This window comes from Anomaloglossus baeobatrachus, chromosome 11 (assembly GCF_048569485.1).
Source record: "Anomaloglossus baeobatrachus isolate aAnoBae1 chromosome 11, aAnoBae1.hap1, whole genome shotgun sequence".
NCBI classification, from domain to species: domain Eukaryota; kingdom Metazoa; phylum Chordata; class Amphibia; order Anura; family Aromobatidae; genus Anomaloglossus; species Anomaloglossus baeobatrachus.
This window is the reverse complement of record NC_134363.1, coordinates 170,510,706-170,536,346: the sequence shown is the minus strand read 5'-3', so window position 1 is coordinate 170,536,346 and position 25,641 is coordinate 170,510,706. Positions and strand designations below refer to the sequence as shown.

Genomic DNA, 25,641 nt, shown 5'->3' with positions numbered 1-25,641 from the left:
ATCTAATCCTAGATGCCAATACTCCAACCTAATCCTTCTAGATCTGTCCTTCCTCTATGACATTGACGACCTCTTCCCAGATACACTCCCCCTACAGTAAAGCCTATGACATATTTCCCGCTCACACAATCTCTCTTTTCCCTGTATATCTGCAGACATAAGCTTTTCTCTTTGGCCCATTCTATACAGAATGAGCGACTTAACAAAGTCTTTTGGTTTCATGAATTATGACTTTTGATATGATATATAATAAATCCTTACTCCATCGTTAATGGGTAGACCACCTTTAGGGACATTTTTTGCTTCTTGCTTTTTTGCTATTGGGTCTCATTAAAAATGTTGCACTGTTTGCCCTCTATAGCTTCTATATGAACTGTGTATGGCCGGCCACAGACTGGGTTAATTAAGGATCTATTAGTGAGCTCATTATGAGAGTCCAATGGGAGAGTTTCAAGCTCTTTAATCTATCTTGTTCTGAGCTCCTTTCAGCTGATTTATAGCCATAGGCCACATTAAGGGTGACTGTGAAGGAAAACAAAGAATTTGTAAAAGCAAAATGCTACATTTTTAAAGGAAACCTGTCAGCTACTCACCTGCGGTGCGGACCGATGGGCGTCACTGATCTTGACCTGGCGTTTCCCCTATTCTTGCAATCGCTGACCTCCTTCTTGCTTCTATGTCATCCATACAGTGTCCTTCATTGTACTCCTGCGTACTTTTCTCTGCTGCACTGAGGGTGGTGCAAAGTATTGTAGTGCGCATGCGCCAGCTCTCTTTGACCTTTCCAGGGCAATCTCTGGTGTTGACTTGGCTCCGCCACTCTTTTTGCGATAGCCATCCTCCTTCTTGCTTTGTGTGGTTGATGCGTCCTACGTCATCCACATACAGTCCGCCATTGCGCTCCTGTGCACCCACACTTCTCTTTGCCGCACTGAGGGAGGTGCAAAGTATTGTAGTGTGCATGCGCCAGCTCTCTTTGACCTTTCCAGGGCGATCTCTGGTGTTGACTTGGCTCCGCCTCTTTTGCGGTCGCCATCCTCCTTCTTGCTTCGTGTGGATGATGCGTCCTACGTCATCCACATACAGTCCGCCATTGAGCTCCTGTGCACCCGCACTTCTTTCTGCTGCACTAAGGGCAGTACAAAGTATTGTAGTGCACATGCGCCGGCTCTCTTTGACCTTTCCAGGGCGGTCTCTGGTGTTGACCCGACGTCTCCTATCCTCTTGGAATCGCCATCCTCCTTCTTGCTTCGTGTGGATGATGCTTTCTACATCATCCACATACAGTCTGCTATTGCGCTCCTGTGCACCTGCACTTCTCTCTGCCGGACTGAGGGTAGAGCAACGTACTGTAATGTGCAGGAGCCGGGAAAGGTCAAAAACCACCCGCGCATGCACTATGCAACACTTTGCTCTGCCCTTAGCATAGCAGAAAGAAGTGCGCATGCGCAAGAGTGCAGTGGAGGACACTGTGTAGATGACATAGGATGTGTCATGCACACGGAGCAGGGAAGGAGGACAGCGATTGCAAGTATAGAGGAGGTGCCGGACCAAGAAAAGTGACACCTATCGGCCCGGAACGGATTGGACCACCCCACAGTACGTGACAGGTTCCCTTTAACAAAAACATATTCTAAAAATGATTTTTAGCCACCAAAACACACATTTTTTTAGTAAAAACAACTGTCTCCAGAGGTGGACAACCACCATGTTTTCGTCCACGGTCCTGCACTCCGTCAGGGCTTCTGGCACAATTGTCCCTGATGGACCTCCAACGTATCCATTGAACGGTTTCAGCAGTTTTGCTAGAGTAGATCTTATGTCAAGGACGGGTTGGTTTACCCAGTCTCTTCCAGAGTTCTACAGAAATCAACTAAGTAAAAAAAAATAAAAAATAAGACCATGGCAGCGCAGTGATGAAGATTTGCCGGCTGCTCTGGGGAGTGTTGGAGGGGGCACCATTATCCGGGAGCCTCCAGGACGTACCGGTGGAGCTGTAATGTGACTTTTGTGATTTTGCACCAGGTATTGAGATAGAAATATAAATTCTTGAATATTTTTAGTACCTTCACTGTGTTTATTTTTAGGGGAGTAATGTGTCTCGTATGTGTGACCAACGGGAGTCGGGGAGGGTGAGGGCCGGTATAAATGGAACATGAGCTTGTCACTTTCTTAGCTCATTAATAAAGATAGTGTGGACAACACAAAACAAATGAAGTTAGAAAACCACGTGAATGACATTGAACTCCGCCGAAGGTCGTCCACTCTCTCGGACTCTTTCTGCACACGAGACCTTATTAATGATTTTGCGCCGTGATCTCTTCGGTACGAGTCTCATTCCAGCTGAATCCATGGCTGCTCTGAGCTGGTTCTCACCTGCACTTGACAAATACGTGTGACCACCCTCTAATGTATCACGTTCCCAATGCACGGTCCATTGCTTTGCTACAGAATGAATCACTTTCACCTGGAAGGACACTCACTGCCAAAACTGGAAAAGGTAAAGATTAATACAACCGTGCACTATAAAAAAAAAATCACTTGGCTTGTAAAGCCAAATTTTATCAACTGTACTAAACCTTGAAAAGTTTTATATATATATATATATATATATACGACGTCGCTCTGGCCGGCGAACCGCCTCTTTACTAAGGGGGCGGGTCGTGCGGCGTCACTGCGACCTCACACAGCAGGCGGCCAATAGGAGCGGAGGGGCGGAGATGAGCGGGATGTAAACATCCCGCCCACCTCCTTCCTTCCGCATAGCCGACGGGAGCCGCGGTGACGCCGGTAGGAGATGTTCATCGCTCCTGCGACTTCACACACAGCGATGTGTGCTGCCGCAGGAGCAAGGAACAACATCGGACCGTCGTGTCAGCGTAATTATGGAATTCCCAGACACTACACTGATGATACGATTACGACGATTTTGCGCTCGTTAATCGTATCATCTAGGATTTACACACTACCATGTCGAGAGCGACACCGGATGTGCGTCACTTTCGACATGACCCCACCGAAATCGCACCTGCAATGTCGTAGTGTGCAAAGTACCCCTTAAGGCCGCTTTACATGCAACGATATCGCTAACGAGATCTCGCTGGGGTCACGGAGTTCGTGACACACATCCGGCCTCGTTAGCGATGTCGTTGCGTGTGATCGTGTGATACCTACAAGCATCCGCTAACAATCAGAAAAACTCACCAAATCGTTGATTGTTGACGCGTCGTTCATTTCCCAAATATCGTTGCTCGTTCTATACGCAGGTCGTTTGTCGTTCCAGAGGCAGCACACATCGCTACGTGTGACACCCCGGGAACGACGAACACAGCTTACCTGCGTCCTCTGGCAACGAGGTGGGCGTGTCGTTAATGCGGCTGCTCTCCGCCCCTCCGCTTCTATTGGTGGCCTGCTGTCTGACGTTGCTGTGACGCCGCACGAACCTCCAACTTAAAAAAGAGTTTGTTCGCTGGCCAAAGCGACGTCGTTAGGAAGGTAAGTATGTGTGACGCGTACCTCTGATATTGTGTCACGGGTGCGATCACTAGCAGCATTGCTAGCGATATCGTTGCGTGTAAAGCGGCCTTTAGTCTCTGCCGGGCTGCTTGTTTGTTTCTTTGATAACATGCTATGAAGGAGCCAGTGACATTCGCTCCCCTTCTATGTATGCTGGCTGGACTATTTCATTAATGCCAGCTATAGCCTCTCTATACTGGTCTGGTGAGGTGTTGTGATTCAGACTTAAGGTTCGGTTCCACTTGCGTTTTGCACTGAGGAGTGCGATCCAATAAAACAGTGCGGGGCAGTGTCCATCTGCGATTGACCTCTCATGCCATATCGGCATGCGGAATGAATTGCAGTATGCGGCGTTTACCAGCGATTCTCAGCTCACGCACCCCGATATAAGTCTATGGGAGCGTGTGAAACATCGCACTGCACTCGCATGTAATCCGAGTGCAGTGTGATATACGAAGAGACAGACAGCAGAGAAGATGGGGAGAAAGTGCTCCCTCCCTCTTCTCTGCACCTGTGATGCGATCACAGATCGCATCACAGTCACATGACCCTTGGCTGACGCTCGCAGCAGAGGGTCATTAGCATATCACTTCTGATGCTCTCACATCAGAAGCTATATGCTAGTGGAACCGTACCCTTATGGTGGTTTTTGAGGATTATTGCTGTGACCAGTTGGGGTGTTAACCCTTGTTATTTTTTTGTTGCTTCCTTCCTGCTCTTCCTTTTCCTCTTTGTCTCTTACTGTTTGTAGTGGATTTTCCCTGTCTGTCTTTATCTTTGTTACCATCACACTCCTGCCCCTTCTTTCCATAGGGGGGAGACAGATTAGATCTGGTCAGGAGAATAGTCAGGACTTGACTCGGGCATCTCCACCATTAGGATTCAACCCCACACATAAAGATGCCTCCACAGTGTCCCTCATATATTAGGATGTCCCCTCAGTGCTCCATCACATTGTGATGCCCCCACACATAAAGCTGGTCTGACAGTGCCATCTTGCAAGATGGTCGCCGCAGTGCCTCCACACAGCTCACCACATAATATGAAGTCCCATTATATGATGGATGGTGTCCCCATAGTATAATGATGAAGTGACAAGTCTGGGAGGCCTCTGGCTGTGTAGTCGTGGCAGCACTGTATTCAAGGCACATCCCTGGCTTCATCACTTCTTTAATGTTGAGAGAGTGTATGTCGGTGTCTTCATCGGCCGATGCACAAAAAGGCTGCAGGCAAAAGTCCAGATGCAATAAAAACGACATTTATTCACAAAGATAAAACACTCCGGGCAGCAGATTCCGGCAATATTAGTGGAGCTGGGGACACCCTGCCCAAACGCACCCTCTGGTGGGAATATGCCCAAAGTACTCCACTTCCTACGGGCTTCCACTCTTCAGCCAAGCATACACCGGACCCACACCGGCAGAATAGGCTTTGAGGTTGCGTTCACCTCCTTATCTCCGGTGTCCCTTGATGGTCCGCTCACACAATCACACTTGCCGCTGCAGATGTGCACTCTCCGCTGCCCCGGATCCTCTCTCTCCACACACATTCAGACCTTGCCTAAATATCCGGCCGACTCCTCCCCCCCGGTGGCAACAGCCGTCCCACCCGGCCACTAGGGGGGTGCCCTAACACATCATATACAATAACAAAAATCAACACTTTTAATAATCACAATGCCGGGTAACTATGCTAAACTAGTAGGGGGTAGGCCCACCCACTACATGCCTCCCCTCTTAAAATCCGAGCCTCCCGGCAAGGCTCTAAAACTTTAAACATATTGACACATAAAAACCTTTTGGGTCAGTCCTCAACAGCGGCACCAGTTCAGCGGCACTCCCGGTCTTTAGGGGCGCTTAATGGCGCAGCAGCGCTCCCGGTCTCTGGATAGCGCCCGGAGGCTCAACAGCGCTCCCGGTCTTAGATGGGCGCCCGGAGGCTTCAATAGCGCTCCCGGTCTTTGCTGAAGGTGCCCGGAGGCTTCAAAAGCGCTCCCGGTCTTTGCTGGAGGGCAACGGGCCCGTAAAACTTTTCAACAACAATGGAACTTTCTGCCGGTCTGGAACAACACCGGTCTTTGAAGGTGCTGAAGTTAACAACTTACTCTGGGGGCCAGGCTCGCTTCCATTCTTCCGCTTGAGCCTGGATATAGGCCCCCAGAGATTGTCCCGGCTGGCGGCGGATTCGCCTGAAAGACACAGGGGCGAAAGGCGGCTCCGCCGGTGCAGCTGCTGCAGCTCCTCTTGGGGGTGATGGTGTCTCTGCCCGAGATGGCGGTGGTGCGTCCAGCATGATGACCGGCTTGTTTGTAACATTTTGCGTTACCGCTACCACGGTTGGAACCTTCTCCGGGTCAGGGGCCGATGCAGTCGCTGTTTCCGGGACAGCAGCCATGACACGCCGGGGTTGAGAGGGCGCGGGCGGGAGCGATCTGGCATGGCTCCGGCGCCGCTCTTGCTGCTCCTCCCACTCAATCTCCTCCTGCCACTGCTCCGCTTCCCGGGTGGTTGGCATGCGGGAGACACAAACAGCAAACAGGCCGCGGCTACCTGCGTCCGGCAGGAACTGGACTTTCTCGCCCGGCCACAAAGTATGGAGTCGCTTGGGCAGTCCTTCCACGTCGAGATGAACTCTATTATAAAAGTAATCATCCCCGGTCTCGACTTCTCGGATGAATCCATATCCGTCCTGCTGGTTGAACTTAACAACCACCCCGGTCACAAACTGCTGTGCCAGCTCCTCGCCACCAGAACCGGACAGCATTTCCCGGACGATGGTCTCGGCCAGAAGACGTTCCTGGACGGGGTCAGGCTTCGGGGTCGGGACACTGGGGCGCGGCTCCGCAGGCGGGGCGATGACTGGATCCCAGAAGAAGCCCAGGTGATCTTTCTCCAAGCGCTCAGCAAACTCCTCAGCCGGCTCCGGCACAAATGGGGAAGCGGCGGCGTTAAGCTGCGGGGTCTCCCATGGGAAGACTGCAACCCCCGGACGGTTTGGCATGGGTGGGGTGGCATAGGTCGCCTTCACCTCTGTGATGGTGCTCCCGGTTTGAGCATCCCATGAGGTCTTCCAGGAAACTTTGTCCGGCCTGGTGGAACCTCCCGGTCCAATGGGAAGGTCCGCCAACGCGGCCTCACTAGCAGGGGCGAACCGGGGTCGACCTCGACCGAGGCTGATTAGGGCCATAGTCGTTGCCAACTCCGCGGGTTGCCCAAAGGTCTCCATCTCGGTCTCCGACAGTGTCGCTGGTAATGGCGGTGATGTCGACGCTGAGACTGGGGAAAGTGGAGGCGGGTCTTCGTTTCCCGCTCTTAAACGGACTCCACCCCCAGCCTCACGCATCATCTTGACTCCTCCGCTGAGGTACTTCTTTTTCTTTTTCTTCATCTTCAATGCCCTGGAGCTGGCGCCTCCCCTCTTTGGGCGGAGTACTCTGTCCTTTTTCTTCGGCGCCGGCCAGCCCCAGGCTCTTCTTTTGGCGCCAACTTTTCGCGCGCTCTCGTTATCTTCACAGACGACGGCCATCTTGCCGCCATCTTGTGCCCGGTCCAACGCCTTGGGCACTTCTTCCTCCCACCATGGGACTGGAAATCTGTTCTCATAGCCCGGAGACGGTGCACTCGGCACCACTTGGTCTCCGGCTTCTTGGGTTCCTGGCAGGGGAATCGCATCCTGCCGACTACGCCACTTGAAGTGACAAGTCTGGGAGGCCTCTGGCTGTGTAGTCGTGGCAGCACTGTATTCAAGGCACATCCCTGGCTTCATCACTTCTTTAATGTTGAGAGAGTGTATGTCGGTGTCTTCATCGGCCGATGCACAAAAAGGCTGCAGGCAAAAGTCCAGATGCAATAAAAACGACATTTATTCACAAAGATAAAACACTCCGGGCAGCAGATTCCGGCAATATTAGTGGAGCTGGGGACACCCTGCCCAAACGCACCCTCTGGTGGGAATATGCCCAAAGTACTCCACTTCCTACGGGCTTCCACTCTTCAGCCAAGCATACACCGGACCCACACCGGCAGAATAGGCTCTGAGGTTGCGTCCACCTCCTTATCTCCGGTGTCCCTTGATGGTCCGCTCACACAATCACACTTGCCGCTGCAGATGTGCACTCTCCGCTGCCCCGGATCCTCTCTCTCCACACACATTCAGACCTTGCCTAAATATCCGGCCGACTCCTCCTCCCCGGTGGCAACAGCCGTCCCACCCGGCCACTAGGGGGGTGCCCTAACACATCATATACAATAACAAAAATCAACACTTTTAATAATCACAATGCCGGGTAACTATGCTAAACTAGTAGGGGGTAGGCCCACCCACTACAATGACCTCAAGTGTGACCAACAGTGCCCCTTTATTCAAGATATCCCCCACAATAGATCCCTGTAGTGGCATTATGTTATTAATATTTTGCTTACTTTACTTATATACCATTAATCCCACAGCGCTTTACAGGCGTGATCCTCACTGTCCCCATCGGGGCTCACAATATACATTGCCTATGTCATTGGGGAGAGGAAACAAACTGGTGGAAACCCACGCAAACATGGGGAAAACATACATACTCCTTGCAGATGTTGCCCTTGGATCCTATGGTTGCTAAGCAACAATGCGAATCACTGTGCCACCCTGCTCCCCATAAATAATGGGGTCACTATTGGTGGCATCATGTGTGTGGGGCATCATACTGTGTGTGGGGGCATAATATGGTGCGGTTGGGTTACTATGGGGACACTATATTGTGTATGGGGGCATAGTGGGGGTACCATACTGCGTGTCTATGGGGGCCCTTGTGAGGATACTGCAGCTTCGATCCTCTCTTTCAATGTTGTAGGTGCCATATAATAAAAACCTATGTACATATACCATATACTTCGCAGTGCCGGGGTCATGAAGATCCTACCGGTGTCAGCGCCTATAAACCTCAAGAAGACTAGATGGAGTAGACGTATGTGGCCAATATCAGTTGTTAATGGTTGTCCTCTCCATGAATACGAGGATTTATAGGGCAATACAGGTTATATGAAGTAGAGATTATAAGAAACCATAGGATTTATAGGCCGCACGCAAACAAAGGAGAGGCCATGTGCGCCAATGAGACCGGAGGCAAAAAGCAGTTATAGGATCGATAGGAAGAGTTATAGGAAAAAGTCACGCGGTGGAATTTACCCATTCATCTGGAAGGCGGTGGCTGCGGAGGAATGCACGGTCAGGCGGCACAGGGTTAGATAGACAAGTTTATTTCACATTGTTCTGACGTCACTAGATATACAGACACAATAAAAAAGATGCTCGTGTTCTGTCAGAGGAGGAGAATCACAGCGAGATCGGTACAGAGGATAGGAAACATACAACTGATTGTGTAAGAACATGCCACAGAAACAGCCACGTCTGTACAGGGACCAGGGAGGAGGAGAGCTGGAAATGAAGACAGAGCCGCCGGACCGGGATCAGCCCGAGACATCGGACCCCGAGAAACAATCCCCTAATAAAGTGACTCACAAACATTTATAACTTTCCACACTGGGCAAAATTATCATTTTTTTTTAGTTATAGTGATGAGCGGGCACTACAATGTTCAGTGCTCTCTACTGGTAACTAGTGATGAGCGGGCACTACCATGCTCGGGTGTTCAGTACTGGTAACTAGTGATGAGCAGGCACTACCATGCTCAGGTGCTCGGTACTCGTAACTAGTGATGAGCGGGCACTACCATGCTCGGGTGTTCAGTACTGGTAACTAGTGATGAGCGGGCACTACCATGCTCAGGTGCTCAGTAGTGGTAACTAGTGATGAGCGGGCACTACCATGCTCAGGTGCTCAGTACTCGTAACTAGTGATGAGTGGGCACTACCATGCTCAGGTGCTCAGTACTCGTAACTAGTGATGAGCGGGCACTACCATGCTCAGGTGCTCAGTACTCGTAACTAGTGATGAGCGGGCACTACCATGCTCAGGTGCTCAGTACTGGTAACTAGTGATGAGCGGGCACTACCATGCTCGGGTGTTCAGTACTGGTAACTAGTGATGAGCGGGAACTACCATGCTCAGGTGCTCAGTACTGGTAACTAGTGATGAGCGGACACTACCATGCTCGGGTGTTCAGTACTGGTAACTAGTGATGAGCGGGCACTACCATGCTCGGGTGCTCAGTACTGGTAACTAGTGATGAGCGAGCACTACCATGCTCAGGTGTTCAGTACTGGTAACTAGTGATGAGCGGGCACTACCATGCTCGGGTGCTCAGTACTTGTAACTAGTGATGAGTGGGCACTACCATGCTCGGGTGCTCAGTACTGGTAACTAGTGATGAGTGGGCACTACCATGCTCGGGTGCTCAGTACTGGTAACTAGTGATGAGCGAGCACTACCATGCTCAGGTGCTCAGTACTCGTACTAGTGATGAGCGGGCACTACAATGCTCGGGTGCTCAGTACTCGTACTAGTGATGAGCGGGCACTACAATGCTCGGGTGGGTGCTTGGTACTTGTAACTAGTGATGAGCGGGCACTACCATGCTCGGGTGCTGGGTACTCGTAACTAGTGATGAGTGAGCACTACCATGCTCAGGTGCTCAGTACTCGTAACTAGTGATGAGCGAGCACTACCATGTTCCGGTGCTCAGTACTGGTAACTAGTGATGAGTGAGCACTACCATGCTCAGGTGCTCAGTACTAGTAACTAGTGATGAGCGAGCACTACCATGCTCGGGTGCTCAGTACTGGTAACTAGTGATGAGCGGGCACTACCATGCTCAGGTGCTCAGTACTGGTAATGAGCAGTTGGATGTTTGGATGGGCGTGACTCATTTACCAAGTATAATAGAAACCAATGGGGAACTTGAGCATTTTTCCGGTAGAGCTCTCAGAAAAATGCTCAACTTCCCCATTGACTTCTATTTTACTCTGGTACTCAAGTCGCGGCCATCCAAACATCCAACTGCCCATTACCAGTACCCAGAAAAATGCTCAAGTTCCCCACTGATTTCTATTATATTTGGTAGACAACTCGAGCGCTTCCAAGCATCCAAATGCTTGTTACGAGTAACGAGCACCCGAGCATGGTAGTGCCCGCTCATCACTAGTTACCGGTACTGAGCGCCTGAGCATGGTAGTGCCCGCTCATCCCTAGTTACGAGTACTGAGCACCTGAGCATGGTAGTGCCCGCTCATCACTACTTACCAGTACTGAGCACCCGAGCATGGTAGTGCCCGCTTATCACTAGTTACCAGTACTGAGCACCCGAGCATGGTAGTGCCCGCTCATCACTAGTTACCAGTACTGAGCACCCGAGCATGGTAGTGCCCACTCATCACTAGTTACCAGTACTGAGCACCCAAGCATGGTAGTGCCCGCTCATCACTAGTTACGAGTACTGAGCACCCGAGCATGGTAGTGCCCGCTCATCACTAGTTACCAGTACTGAGCACCCGAGCATGGTAGTGCCCGCTCATCACTAGTTACCAGTACTGAGCACCCGAGCATGGTAGTGCCCACTCATCACTAGTTACCAGTACAGAGCACCCGAGCATGGTAGTGCCCTCTCATCACTAGTTACGAGTACTGAGCACCCAAGCATGGTAGTGCCCGCTCATCACTAGTTACGAGTACTGAGCACCCAAGCATGGTAGTGCCCACTCATCACTAGTTACGAGTACTGAGCACCCAAGCATGGTAGTGCCCACTCATCACCAGTTACGAGTACCCAGCACCCGAGCATGGTAGTGCCCGCTCATCACTAGTTACCAGTACTGAGCACCCGAGCATGGTAGTGCCCACTCATCACTAGTTACGGGTACTGAGCACCCGAGCATGGTAGTGCCCGCTCATCACTAGTTACCAGTACAGAGCACCCGAGCATGGTAGTGCCCGCTCATCACTAGTTACCAGTACAGAGCACCCGAGCATGGTAGTGCCCGCTCATCACTAGTTACCAGTACCGAGCACCCGAGCATGGTAGTGCCCGCTCATCACTAGTTACCAGTACAGAGCACCCGAGCATGGTAGTGCCCGCTCATCACTAGTTACCAGTACAGAGCACCCGAGCATGGTAGTGCCCGCTCATCACTAGTTACCAGTACAGAGCACCCGAGCATGGTAGTGCCCGCTCATCACTAGTTACCAGTACAGAGCACCCGAGCATGGTAGTGCCCGCTCATCACTAGTTATAAGTACAGAGCACCCGAGCATGGTAGTGCCCGCTCATCACTAGTTACGGGTACTGAGTACCCAAGTATTGTAGTGCTCACTCATCACTAGCTACGAGCACCCAAGCATGGTAGTGCCCGCTCATCTCCAGTAGGCCGTGCTATTTGTCACTGTAGAGACACTCTTGGGGGTTGATGCTCCCTGCAGTTGCATTGTACAGCAGTGCAGAGTATTACAGCATTATGTTCACTTCTATGGAAAGAACAGACTGAATACTAGTCTGCAGCACGATACTCTGCGCAGCGTTCACAGTGCCTTGTGGGTGCTATTTATACTGTTGGGCATATGGCCGCTCGGCACACAGTGTTCTGCAGCTCGCGGTGCACCGTACTCTGTATATGGCTAGATATGCATGATCACTTACACATAACATATTCTGAACACACAGTAAATGGCTTTGCCGGTATTCAATGAACCAGAATATTTAAAGGCACACGCACACTTTTGATCTGGCTGTCAGGACCTATAGAAATAGACTGTTCTCCACGGCTGTCTCCATAAGTCTGGATTTGGTGGTAAACGGTATGAGAAGGTCGAACGGAAAACGTTGGCGAAAATTCCCTACTCTAATGGGACCTAAGAGAGTGGAACGTTGGCCGCACAGTGCCGACATCTCCGCTCCTTCTAAGCCTCTAGGAAAATTTCAGCCACCGAGTGCTAAGACATTACAAGTGACGGCACTGAGAAACAAGGTTCACACGTGGCGCGGACGCACAATATGGCGGAGAGGGGAGGCCTGGCTACGATGGGTGGTGGAGGGTAAAGCGCTCTGTAATTTATTTTTTTTTGCGTAGTTTGTTCTCTGTTATTCCCTGGAGTCCTAAAAAAGAAAACAGAAAATGAGTGGGCGACATTATATACAATATGATATAGGGGTACTACATACAGCAGCTCCAAATGGCGCCATATTTAACCCCATGCGTTTGCTCTTAGTTCTTAGGTTCAACCAAACCAAAACTGATTGACAGCCTAAAAATAATGCATTTAGAAACAATAATACAATGCAAAGCTACAATAAGTAAATAAATAAATACATTTTAGTCCAACAAGTCAACACTGGACATTTTAAGGGACCGTCCAAAGAGAGACTTAATGGCTGAAGACTTTCCAAAGTGGAAAATGTGCAGCAAAATCATCAATATTGAAAACCTCTGTTCCATCATTTTCATTGATTTGCTGCAGATTTCCCCCTTTGGTAATTTATGCTGCAGATTTCCCCCTTTGGTAATTTATGCTGCAGATTTCCCCCTTTGGTAATTTATGCTGCAGATTTCCCCTTTGGTAATTTATGCTGCAGATTTCCCCCTTTGGTAATTTATGCTGCAGATTTCCCCCTTTGGTAATTTATGCTGCAGATTTCCCCTTTGGTAATTTATGCTGCAGATTTCCCCCTTTGGTAATTTATGCTGCAGATTTCCCCTTTGGTAATTTATGCTGCAGATTTCCCCCTTTGGTAATTTATGCTGCAGATTTCCCCTTTGGTAATTTATGCTGCAGATTTCCCCCTTTGGTAATTTATGTTGCAGATTTCCCCCTTTGGTAATTTATGCTGCAGATTTCCCCCTTTGGTAATTTATGCTGCAGATTTCCCCCTTTGGTAATTTATGCTGCAGATTTCCCCCTTTGGTAATTTATGCTGCAGATTTCCCCTTTGGTAGTTTATGCCGCAGATTTCCCCTCTTGCTAATTTATGCTGCAGATTTCCCCCTTTGGTAATTTATGATGCAGATTTCCCCCTTTGGTAATTTATGCTGCAGATTTCCCCCTTTGGTAATTTATGCTGAAGATTTCCCCCTTTGGTAGTTTATGCTGCAGATTTCCCCCTTTGGTAATTTATGCTGCAGATTTCCCCCTTTGGTAATTTATGCTGCAGATTTCCTCCTTTGGTAATTTATGCTGCAGATTTCCCCCTTTGGTAATTTATGCTGCAGATTTCCCCCTTTGGTAATTTATGCTGCAGATTTCCCCCTTTGGTAATTTATGCTGCACATTTCCCCCTTTGGTAATTTATGCTGCAGATTTCCCCCTTTGGTAATTTATGTACCAGATATCCCCCTTTGGTAATGAATGCTGCAGATTTCCCCCTTTGGTAGTTTATGCTGCAGATTTCCCCCTTTGCTAATTTATGCTGCAGATTTCCCCCTTTAGTAATTTATGCTGCAGATTTCCCCCTTTGGTAATTTATGCTGCAGATTTCCCCCTTTGGTAATTTATGCTGCAGATTTCCCCCTTTGGTAATTTATGCTGCAGATTTCCCCCTTTGGTAATGAATGCTGCAGATTTCCCCCTTTGGTAGTTTATGCTGCAGATTTCCCCCTTTGCTAATTTATGCTGCAGATTTCCCCCTTTAGTAATTTATGCTGCAGATTTCCCCCTTTGGTAATTTATGCTGCAGATTTCCCCCTTTGGTAATTTATGCTGCAGATTTCCCCCTTTGGTAATTTATGCTGCAGATTTCTCCCTTTGGTAATTTATGCTGCAGATTTCTCCCTTTGGTAATTTATGCTGCAGATTTCCCCCTTTGGTAATTTATGCTGCACATTTCCCCCTTTGGTAATTTATGCTGCAGATTTCCTCCTTTGGTATTGTATGCTGCAGATTTCCCCCTTTGGTAATTTATGCTGCAGATTTCCCCCTTTGGTAATTTATGCTGCAGATTTCCCCCTTTGGTAATTTATGCTGCAGATTTCCCCCTTTGGTAATTTATGATGCAGATTTCCCCCTTTGGTAATTTATGCTGCAGATTTCCCCCTTTGGTAGTTTATGCCGCAGATTTCCCCCTTTGGTAATTTATGATGCAGATTTCCCCCTTTGGTAATTTATGATGCAGATTTCCCCATTTGGTAGTTTATGCCGCAGATTTCCCCCTTTGGTAATTTATGCTGCAGATTTCCCCCTTTGGTAATTTATGTTGCAGCTTTCCCCCTTTGGTAATTTATGCTGCAGATTTCCCCCTTTGGTAGTTTATGCTGCAGATTTCCCCATTTGGTAGTTTATGCTGCACATTTCCCCCTTTGGTAATTTATGCTGCACATTTCCCCCTTTGGTAGTTTATGCTGCAGATTTCCCCATTTGGTAGTTTATGCTGCACATTTCCCCCTTTGGTAATTTATGCCGCAGATTTCCCCATTTGGTAGTTTATGCTGCACATTTCCCCCTTTGGTAATTTATGCCGCAGATTTCCCCCTTTGGTAATTTATGCTGCAGATTTACCCCTTTGGTAATTTATGCTGCAGATATCCCCCTTTGGTAATTTATGCTGCAGATTTCCCCCTTTGGTAATTTATGCTGCAGATATCCCCCTTTGGTAATGTATGTTGCAGATTTCCTCCTTTGGTAATTTATGCTGCAGATATCCCCCTTTGGTAATTTATGCTGCAGATTTCCCCCTTTGGTAATGTATGTTGCAGATTTCCTCCTTTGGTAGTTTATGCTGCAGATTTCCCCCTTTGGTAATGTATGTTGCAGATTTCCCCCTTTGGTAATTTATGCTGCAGATTTCCCCCTTTGGTAATGTATGTTGCAGATTTCCTCCTTTGGTAGTTTATGCTGCAGATTTCCCCCTTTGGTAATGTATGTTGCAGATTTCCCCCTTTGGTAGTTTATGCTGCAGATTTCCCCCTTTGGTAATTTATGCTGCAGATTTCCCCCTTTGGTAATGTATGTTGCAGATTTCCTCCTTTGGTAGTTTATGCTGCAGATTTCCCCCTTTGGTAATTTATGCTGCAGATTTCCCCCTTTGGTAATTTATGCTGCAGATATCCCCCTTTGGTAATGTATGTTGCAGATTTCCTCCTTTGGTAGTTTATGCTGCAGATTTCCCCCTTTGGTAATGTATGTTGCAGATTTCCCCCTTTGGTAATTTATGCTGCAGATTTCCCCCTTTGGTAATTTATGCTGCAGATTTCCTCCTTTGGTAATTTATGCTGCAGATTTCCCCCTTTGATAATTTATGCTGCAGATTTCCTCCTTTGGTAGTTTATGCTGCAGATTTCCCCCTTTGGTAATTTATGCTGCAGATTTCCCCCTTTGGTAATTTATGCTGCAGATATCCCCCTTTGGTAATTTATGCTGCAGATTTCCCCCTTTGGTAGTTTATGCTGCAGATTTCCCCCTTTGGTAATTTATGCTGCAGATTTCCCCCTTTGGTAATTTATGCTGCAGATATCCCCCTTTGGTAATGTATGTTGCAGATTTCCCCCTTTGGTAATTTATGCTGCAGATTTCCCCCTTTGGTAATTTATGCTGCAGATTTCCCCCTTTGGTAATTTATGCTGCAGATTTCCCCCTTTGGTAATTTATGCTGCAGATTTCCCCCTTTGGTAATTTATGCTGCACATTTCCCCCTTTGGTAATTTATGCTGCAGATTTTAGCTCCGCAGCATCGGTCAATTTCTGTTGCTGATTTTCTCTGCTGAAGGTGGATGAGATTTCTTATTGACCGATCCACTTTGCCGGTACTGTAATATGCCACAAATTTATAATTTTTTTGCATGGAATTTTACGGCTGTGTGCGTCTAGTGTGGACTGTCAGGCTTCCACCAGGGGGCGCAGAAGCAGAATGGAGATAGATTTCCAAAGAGCAGTTAGACTAAAGCCCACAAGAGGACGCACACACCAGTGAAAAGGTAGTCAGCAAGACTAAAGTGGGCGTCACACGAGACGAGCTATCGCGCGATGCATCGTCGGGGTCACGGTTTTCGTGAAACACATCCGGCATCGCTTGCGACGTCGTTTCGTGTGACACCTCCGAGTGATGCAGAATCGCTCACAAATCGTGAGTCGTGTACTCGTCGCTTATTTTTAAAAAATTGTTTATTTTTAATGGCGCCGGTTGTTCATCATACCCGGGGCAGCACACATCACTCCGTGTGACACCCCGGGAACAATGAACGCAGCTTACCTGCGTCCCGCGGCTCCCGCCGGCAATGCGGAAGGAAGGAGGTGGGCGGGATGTTTACATCCCGCTCATCTCCGCCCCTCTGCTTCTATTGGCCGGCCGCTGTGTGACGTCGCTGTGACGCCGAACGTCCCTCCACCCTCCGGAAATGGATGTTCGCCGCCAGGTCGCTCAGCAGTTAAGTACGTGTGACGGCGGTTTAACGACTTTGTGCGCTACGGGCAACTAATTGCCCGTGACGCACAAACGACGGGGGCAGGTACGATCGCTCGTGCAATCGCACGATAGATCGTACCGTGTGAATAAGGTATAAAGCATAAGTCTTAACCAGGAAGTCACTTCTGAACAAGGAAGTGAGAAAGCCATAAACAGGTGGAAGGACGAGGGTCAGGAGCCAAGAGGTCACGTCAGAAGCCAAAAAGGGGAAGCAGAGCCATGGTCAGGAAACGTTACCGAGGTCAGAGGCCGGGACAGCAAGTAAGTACAATGGAGGAGACTGAGAAACAGAACAGGACCGGGGTCTTGGAGACAGGACAGACAAACAGTACAAGGGAAATGGAGGTCGGGGAGAGGTAAGCTGGGTAGCGGGACGGATCAGGGCTAACGCACAAGAACCAGTAGCAGGAACTATTACTGGTGGCGTTCCTGAGGAATACACACCATAATAAAGTGGGGTGAGTCCCGGAACGAGGCACAACAGAGCAGACCCAACAGACTTAACCCCGTCAGAGTCAAGCTACAGTCATGACATGGACGAAGACCAATACAAAATGAAGGAAAACTCACGAGTTGTTAGTTCTCTGTTTTCTGAGCTCCTCGAGCTACAAGAAATGAAAAAAAAAAGAGTAAACACGTGAAGGTAGCATGCATATATTTATGTATGACTGTCAGTATGTAAAGTATGTGTGTATATATGCAATATATATATGTATATAAATCTATGCATGTATAAAACAAAGTATGTGTGTATTTATAGTGTGTACAGTATAGGAGTATACATAATGTATAGTATGTGTGTGAATGGATATGTATGATGTACTATATGTATGGTATAGATGTATGTTTGTTTATAGTGTATGTAAGTAATGTTTGTATACATAATGGATGTGTGTGTATGGATATATGTATAAGGTATGTATATGATATATTAGTGTTTGTTTATAGTGTATGTGTATGTGGGCATTAAAAAGTGTGTATATGTATGTATGGATACATGTTTAAATATATACAGTATGCATGTATGTGTATGGATATATTTAATTATGTATAGTATATACGGTATGTATGTTATAGTGTATGTAATGTATGTACAGTATGTGTGTATGCATAATGTATGTATGTGAATAGATATATATGGTGTATGAATAGTAAATATGTATGATGTATGTATAGTATACTATATATGCATGTAATGTATGCACAGAATGTGTATTTTCATAGTATATGTATGTTTGTATTTTGTTTACAGTGGGCATATACTGTGTGTATACGTATGTATATACTGTATGTATATATGTGTAAATATGTACAGATTGTTCTGTGTATACATGTATGTATACAGTATCCGTTACTTATAAATCACCTTTGGAGACAATAAGGTTTTCTGCCTGAGCTTCTTCATCACCGGGAGCCCTGAGAAATAAAGAAAAGCGTAATTTACTGAGACCTTCTATAACAAAGAACATAACGAATTGTGCCTCCAGAGCTGACATTCTTCATGCACATAGCCATGGGTGGATCCATGTTAGATGGGTCTGTATTGTACCTTTATACTAAGTCATACTGAGGCGTTTTTTAGGTTCTATGAAGGAATACAGTGCTGTGCGGAGGCGCTGTATGACATTACACGGAGCCTATATGTCTGTACGGGACAATAGGACCCCAAGTGCTGCGGGAAAGGCTCCATATACAAGCTCTGACATATACAACTAAAGTTCCTCATACGCATAATATGTTGTTTTTTGGCTTTCTCTTGGTCCCATGTGAAATTTAGCCAGAGACTATGTGTCACATTGGCAGTGTCATGCTCAAGTAATGTGGGCTTTACACGAGACGACGGATCGTGCGATAGATCGTCGGGGTCACAGTTTTTGTGACGCACATCCGGCATCGCTTGCGACGTCGGGCTGTGTGACACCTCCTAGCGACGCAGTATCACTCACAAATCGTGAGTCGTGTACTCGTCACTAGGTTTCATAAAACTGTTTATGAAACATGGCGCCGGTTGTTCATCATTCCCGTGGCAGCACACGTCGCTCCGTGTGTCACCCCGTAAATGATGAACAGCAGCTTACCTGCGTCCCGCAGCACCCGCCGGCAATGCGGAAGGAAGGAGGTGGGCGGGATGTTTACGTCCCTCTCATCTCCGCCCCTCCGCTTCTATTGGCCGGCGGCTGTGTGACGTTACTGTGACGCCGAATGTCCCTCCGCCTTCAGGATGTGGACGTTCGCCGCTCACAGCGAGGTCGCACAGCAGGTAAGTGCGTGTGACGGCGCTTAAACGACTTTGTGTGACACGGGCAGCGATTTGCCCATGACGCACAAACGACGGAGGCGGGTACGATCGATCGTGAAATCGCTCGATAGATCGTACCGTGTAAAGCCCGCATAAGAGGATGCAACACAGAGGTTACAACGAGGATGGAAACAGAGAGGAAGGCCGTGATGATAGGGAGCAGCAGTCAGGACACCTGTGTCTGAACCCTGAGCTCGCCTAACATCCCTATACAGGTCCTTCCACTCGTCGCCATCACGTGCCTAGTCCCTATCTGTCCCTCCAATCACCCTGACTAGTGCAAAGTCTGGTGAGTGCGGTAGACATCAACACTACTGTAATAAAACACAGCTGAAGGAAGACAGACACGGGAACAGACAAAATAGGATACATTTCAACTTCAAAGCTGCAGCCAGACACCAGGGCTGCAGCTGACATGGCTCCAACAGCTGCAAGAAACTTTCTTCTTCCTAGGTGGTCATTTCAGAATGAATCTCTATAACCGGCATCAGGTGATGGAACATGTGACTATTTAAAGGTGGAGAGGAGTGGTCACAAACCACTGTGCAACCAAAGTGTAAGTCTGAAGATCTCCTCCTTACCTGGGAGGTATGTCCTCTGTGAAATTAGTAATATGGCTGCCGTTTATAATGGGGCAATAATATTGGAGGATTATGCAGAGGAGCCTGTTTATCCTTCCCTCAGATCACGTCCTATGTTTCTATATGTGTTCCTAATATTTGATAAATATACATTGTGTGTTTCTTACCTTTGTTTCTGGTTCAGATTGTTGCATCTGCACCTTCGACCTGAAGGAAGAAAAAGTATCCCATCATTTATCCCACGTCTTATTCTACATTTACTTTAAAGCAATGGAGCAGATTTACAAATGAAGACTAGAAAGTCCGAAAATGTTGCAAATTTATAACAGCGGCTCGTGCCGGGCGATACATTTGGAACAACATTGGACACTTGTCTCTAGTTTTCCACTTCTTATCTGTTACTTTACTTTGCTCCACTTTTTTGTGCAGACATTTTGCTGCAGTTCGGCACTTTTTTACCCACAGGCGTTTTCTCTACGCTGTGCCCCCTTATCAAAGCAGCTACAAAAGTGTCTAAAACACATTAAATAGGTCTAAAACTGAAGGTAACATTCTATCCGTGCTTTTCCCGGATAGGACGATAGTCTGTTTTTGATACAAATCCCGGATCACACATACAGGGCTATTGGTCTGTGAAAAAAACGGGCAGCACTCTGATGTCATCAGTGGGCAAAATATATGTGTGAATGCAGTTTTGGTCAAAACTAAGCATGAAAATCTTTCCGGTGGAACAAAGCTAAAAAGGACCCACGAGTCCCAAATAGCGCAGACGTCACAGCACAATAGCAACATTTGTCTTTGAAGGGAAAGAGCGGGTGGGAAAACCGCTTACATTTTGCATTTCACGCCACTAGGGGGCGCTGTAGACCATTATAAAAAAAACAACTTCACAGCGCTCTGTATCACCATAAAGCAACTTACTCAGAATCAGCAGAATCCCCAGTGTGAACAGGACGACTGCAAACACCAGCCCTCCGATCCGCAGGCTCTCATAATCTGTGGAAAGAGCAATTCACATTCTATCAGCAAATCCTATGGGAAAAATCATTTTTTACCTAAAACACATGTCGTTAAATAGAAAAATGCCCTCAAAGAACGCCATATTCTAGATGGTAATGGTTGCATGAAGTAATTGCACCACTTTTTGCGTTCGATTTATGAAAATCCCTATAAAAACGATACGTCTTTACTAGTGATAGGCGTATAGTAACAATTCGGGTTTGGTTTATTTGTAACGAATCCCAAAGTTCTATTCCGGTATTCGTAATGATTGACGAACCTAATGCAAGTCAATGGGGAATCAGAGTGTGGCGCCCCTGAGGCTTCGGTCGCCACAGGGTACTGCGCCTCACTTAAGGTGCAGTATTCATCCCGGGTAAGGAAGAGGTTAATCGCTGGTGTTCTTCACATTTTACACAACATTCAGTTCAGCAGCCAGCCACTGGGACTGGTTAGGGTAGATGTGAGGTGTTGGCTGTCATGGGCATGGGACTTTCCCAATCACTAGTTCAGCACCTAGGGGGTAGAGCTATATTGGGGGGAAGGAAGGAGCATCATTCACACAGTCAGTCAAGTCGGGACCTCGGTTCAGAAAACACCACATCTCAGGAAAGCAAGAGGAGCACGGGGCCCGAGGCTTGAAGCAGGAAGCTCAGCCTGGGCTCTCTACACCTGGAGCGGGATTCCAGGGTCCACGGAGCATGCAGCGAGTACCCGTGACCAGTTCCACAGTCCAGGATTGGCATGGAGGGATTTCCATTAGAAGGGACACACAGTCCACAACACCGGGCGGTGACCTCCGAACTATCCAGGATCAACTGGAGCCCATCACAGTGGAAGCCGGCACTCCAAGGGTGACCATCATTGCCGGCACCGTTCCCCCTGCGCTCCGGTGCCATAGACTACCACCACCATCATCCTCCCTGGGGCCAAGTTCTACCTGTGGAGACCTGCAACATCTGAGCTGCGTTACCATCCGCCCCAGAAGGGAGAAAGACTCTCCGCAGCGGCGGCTCCCATCACAGCCGCCCACCACTGGTGGTGTCACGAGACAACTACTCCCAACATCCCCAACCCCTTCATCTTTTATTGACACCGACAAGACCATGGAACCAGGCCAGGCCACTGTGATATCCCTCTCCTACACCGGCCCGGTGACGAGTAAACCTCCAGGCCCCGTGGTTGCGTCAAGAGCATGTTTATTGAAGATTTCCCAGAAAAATGCTCGGGTTCCCCAGTGATTTGCATTAGGTTTGTTATTCGTGATGAATACTGGAATAAAATATTGGGATTCGTTACAAATAATCCAAACCTGAATAGTCACTATTCGCCGTATGACTACTCTTTACCACGATTTTAGAAAACTAAATGCAACATGATTGCTTCTTGTAGACAAACCCTTAACACACCGTGGTCAAATGTTCCTGGATCATTTGGAATATCGGTCCCCTTACCGTAGATAAATGGATTTGTTTCCTTTTTATCTTCTCCGACACCTGCAGGGATAACAGAAAAAAAAATCACAATGTCACAATAACTAGATTTCTGTGACTGTATGTGATATTTTACTATACATTCAGTATCTTCAGTTACTTCAGGACAAGGGTAAATAAACAATAAAAAAATACTTTTAACATGTTAGAGAAAATGTGCACTATATTAATCCTGAGAAACACTAAAATCAAGGTGTAAGAGGCCTAGGAGCCGTATACCACTCTGCTTAATCTGTATGGATGAGCTGAGCTCTTCTGCCCCTTCACGTCAGTGATCGGAATCTGGACCCCATCAATTAAAAGTTCTAACACGTGTCTAAGACAGGTCAATAGTTTTATTAATAATTGTACTTGTGAAGACACAGCCCTGTAATATGGCAGTCAGGGGGTTAATATTCTTAATTTAGCCAGACAAGAGTCCCTTTTGTGTGTTAACTCGTGTTTGTTGAGCCATTGTTTTCCCCAGGACTATTGGAGCCTTCCATTGTCTGAGAATGTGGATTGCTAAATTAATGTAACTTCCCCCAGCCTCTCTGTCTACCTCACTCAGAAGAGAATTACAGATTTAAATGCTACCCAATCAGAGCACAGCCTTATTCCACCAATCCGGTAAGATCACATCTCCTGGAATGAGTACCTGAAGATATAAAAAGGGACTGTTGGAGTCACTAGGTTGTTCTCTTGCTACATGGCTGCAATCTAGGGGTTTCAGTTCCAGTTGGAAGTCCATTGCCCAGCCTAGACACTTCGGCGTCGGTTAGGGAATCAAACTGGATTATATTGTGCAGGAGTACCGCCAAGGATTCTAGGATTTGGCTGGAAGAAACCCAGGTTGGGACGGGACGATTACCTGGCTACGGACTTTGCTATGCTCGTGAAGCTTCCTACGCTTGTCACTATCCTATTCTTGGTGGGTGCTTGGCAAAAGCAGGGTGCTGCTGGTTCGTGGTATTTGGACCTGGAAGCTATGAAGGCCCAAATAGTCTGAGCCAGCGGAAGGGTGAGACTCTGTTGCCTGTTACATTGTGTGATTTGCATGGTTTTGTGTTATAAGCCTTTGACTGTTGGGGATCCAATTAAGTCTAATTTTTGTGGTTCGCGCACCCTTGTGTTGTGTTCTGCCCATGGGTACGCAGTTCGGATGTTCAGTTGGGATGAGCCCTGGTCCATGAGGTCTTTCTAAAGGCGGCCGGGCCAGCGGACGAGAGCACCCACTGACCCCCGTGTCTCCACAGTAGAGCACCCACTGACCCCCGTGTCTTCACAGTAGAGCACCCACCGACCCCCTTGTCTCCACAGGAGAGCACCCACTGACCCCAGTGTTTCTACAGCAGAGCACCCACTGACCCCCGTGTCTCCACAGCAGAGCACCCACTGACCCCAGTGTCTCCACAGCAGAGCACCCACTGACTCCCGTGTCTCCACAGGAGAGCACCGACTGACCCCCATGTCTCCACAGTAGAGCACCCACTGACCCCGTGTCTCCACAGTAGAGCACCCACTGACCCCCGTGTCTCCACAGTAGAGCACATACTGACCCCCGTGTCTCCACAATAGAGCACCCACTGACTCCCGTGTCTCCACAGTAGAGCACCCACTGACACCCGAGTCTCCACAGGAGAGCACCAACTGACCCCCGTGTCTCCACAGGAGAGCACCAACTGACCTCGTGTCTCCACAGTAGAGCACCCACTGACTCCCGTGTCTCCACAGGAGAGCACCCACTGACCTCCCGTGTCTCCACAGTAGAGCACCCACTGACCCCCGTGTCTCCACAGGAGAGCACCCACTGACCCCCGTGTCTCCACAGTAGAGCACCCACTGACCCCCGTGTCTCCACAGTAGAGCACCCATTGACCCCCGTGTCTCCACAGTAGAGCACCAACTGACCCCCTTGTCTCCACAGGAGAGCACCCACTGACCCCAGTGTCTCTACAGCAGAGCACCCACTGACCCCCGTGTCTCCACAGCAGAGCACCCACTGACCCCAGTGTCTCCACAGCAGAGCACCCACTGACTCCCGTGTCTCCACAGGAGAGCACCGACTGACCCCCGTGTCTCCACAGTAGAGCACCCACTGACCCCGTGTCTCCACAGTAGAGCACCCACTGACCCCCGTGTCTCCACAGTAGAGCACATACTGACCCCCGTGTCTCCACAATAGAGCACCCACTGACTCCCGTGTCTCCACAGTAGAGCACCCACTGACTCCCGTGTCTCCACAGGAGAGCACCCACTGACCCCGTGTCTCCACAGTAGAGCACCCACTGACCCCAGTGTCTCGACAGTAGAGCACCCACTGACCCCCGTGTCTCCACAGTAGAGCACTCACTGACCCCCGTGTCTCCACAGTAGAGCACCCACTGACCCCCGTGTCTCCACAGTAGAGCACCCACTGACCCCCGTGTCTCCACAGTAGAGCACCCACTGACCCCCCTGTCTCCACAGTAGAGAACCCACTGACTCCCGTTTCTCGTTTCACCCACAATACTTACCATCTAAAGTAACCCCCCGCCACCACTATGATCCCTCCAGACAGAAGTATGGTCATTGCCAGGTTTTTTGACCCGTGCCAGCGAGAAATCCAGTCACAAGAGCCCCATGATGTTTCTGGTTACTGCTGAAGATTTGCGTTACCCTGGTCTGGCCTCCACTGTGATATTCCAAACCTCTTCCAATGCCAGCAACATGGACGCCTCGTGCATTTACCATTTTGTGATTTTAAGGCACAAGACGCGTTGTGACGTCTCGCTAGATCTAGAAACGAGACCTCATGCGATCTTATAGTGTCACAGGGGCCGAGTAATTGCAAGAGACGGCCACAATATGTTCCTTCAAGTGCCAACAGATGAAGTTTGTACTTCCCCGATCCGACAAAAGTGGTCAGAGTAGCGCCAATCTTTTTGCTAATCGCTGCTTCTTTTCTGATTGAAAGTCACAGAGGATCCAGTGTTATATTATATATCCCTAGAGTCAGTATTGGACTGCGCTGTCAGGGGCCCACCTGTAATATTTACTCTGGGGGCCAAGTGTTCAGTTAAATGCAAAGATTATATTACCATCATTCACAAATTCACCTATGCTTCTATGTAAAAATAAACTGTGTAGTTTGGTAAATCAATGATAAGACTCTGCAAAAAGGGCCCACCAAGGGATTCTCCGGTCTCCCTGTGGGCCGGTCCGAACCTGCCTAGATTGATGATTAGTGATGGGCAAATAGTAAAATATTCGAGTTCAGATTATTTGTACCGAATACCCAGAACTATTCCAGTATTCATCATGAATAATGAACCTAATACAAGTCAATGGGGAACCGGAACATATGTCTTGAAGATTTTCAAGATAAGTACTCGGGTTCCCCATTGAGTTGCATTAGGTTCATTATTCGTGACAAGTACCGGAATAGTATTAGGGATAATTGAAAAC

The 25,641-nt window shown here is 48.3% G+C and overlaps 1 protein-coding gene across 1 annotated transcript in view; it reads right to left on the bottom strand.

The window, feature by feature from the left end:
• The window catches only part of FXYD6 (FXYD domain containing ion transport regulator 6), a 98,025-nt gene that overhangs the window by 38,460 nt on the left and 33,924 nt on the right, over window positions 1-25,641 (bottom strand). Inside the window, exons 3-8 of the mRNA XM_075327343.1 lie at window positions 22,177-22,218; window positions 20,645-20,719; window positions 19,891-19,930; window positions 18,210-18,259; window positions 17,441-17,448; window positions 2,377-2,467 (exon numbers count right to left, since the gene is read on the bottom strand). Coding sequence (XP_075183458.1) covers window positions 2,377-2,467; window positions 17,441-17,448; window positions 18,210-18,259; window positions 19,891-19,930; window positions 20,645-20,719; window positions 22,177-22,218 — 306 coding nt within the window. The remainder of the gene's footprint in view (window positions 1-2,376; window positions 2,468-17,440; window positions 17,449-18,209; window positions 18,260-19,890; window positions 19,931-20,644; window positions 20,720-22,176; window positions 22,219-25,641) is intronic.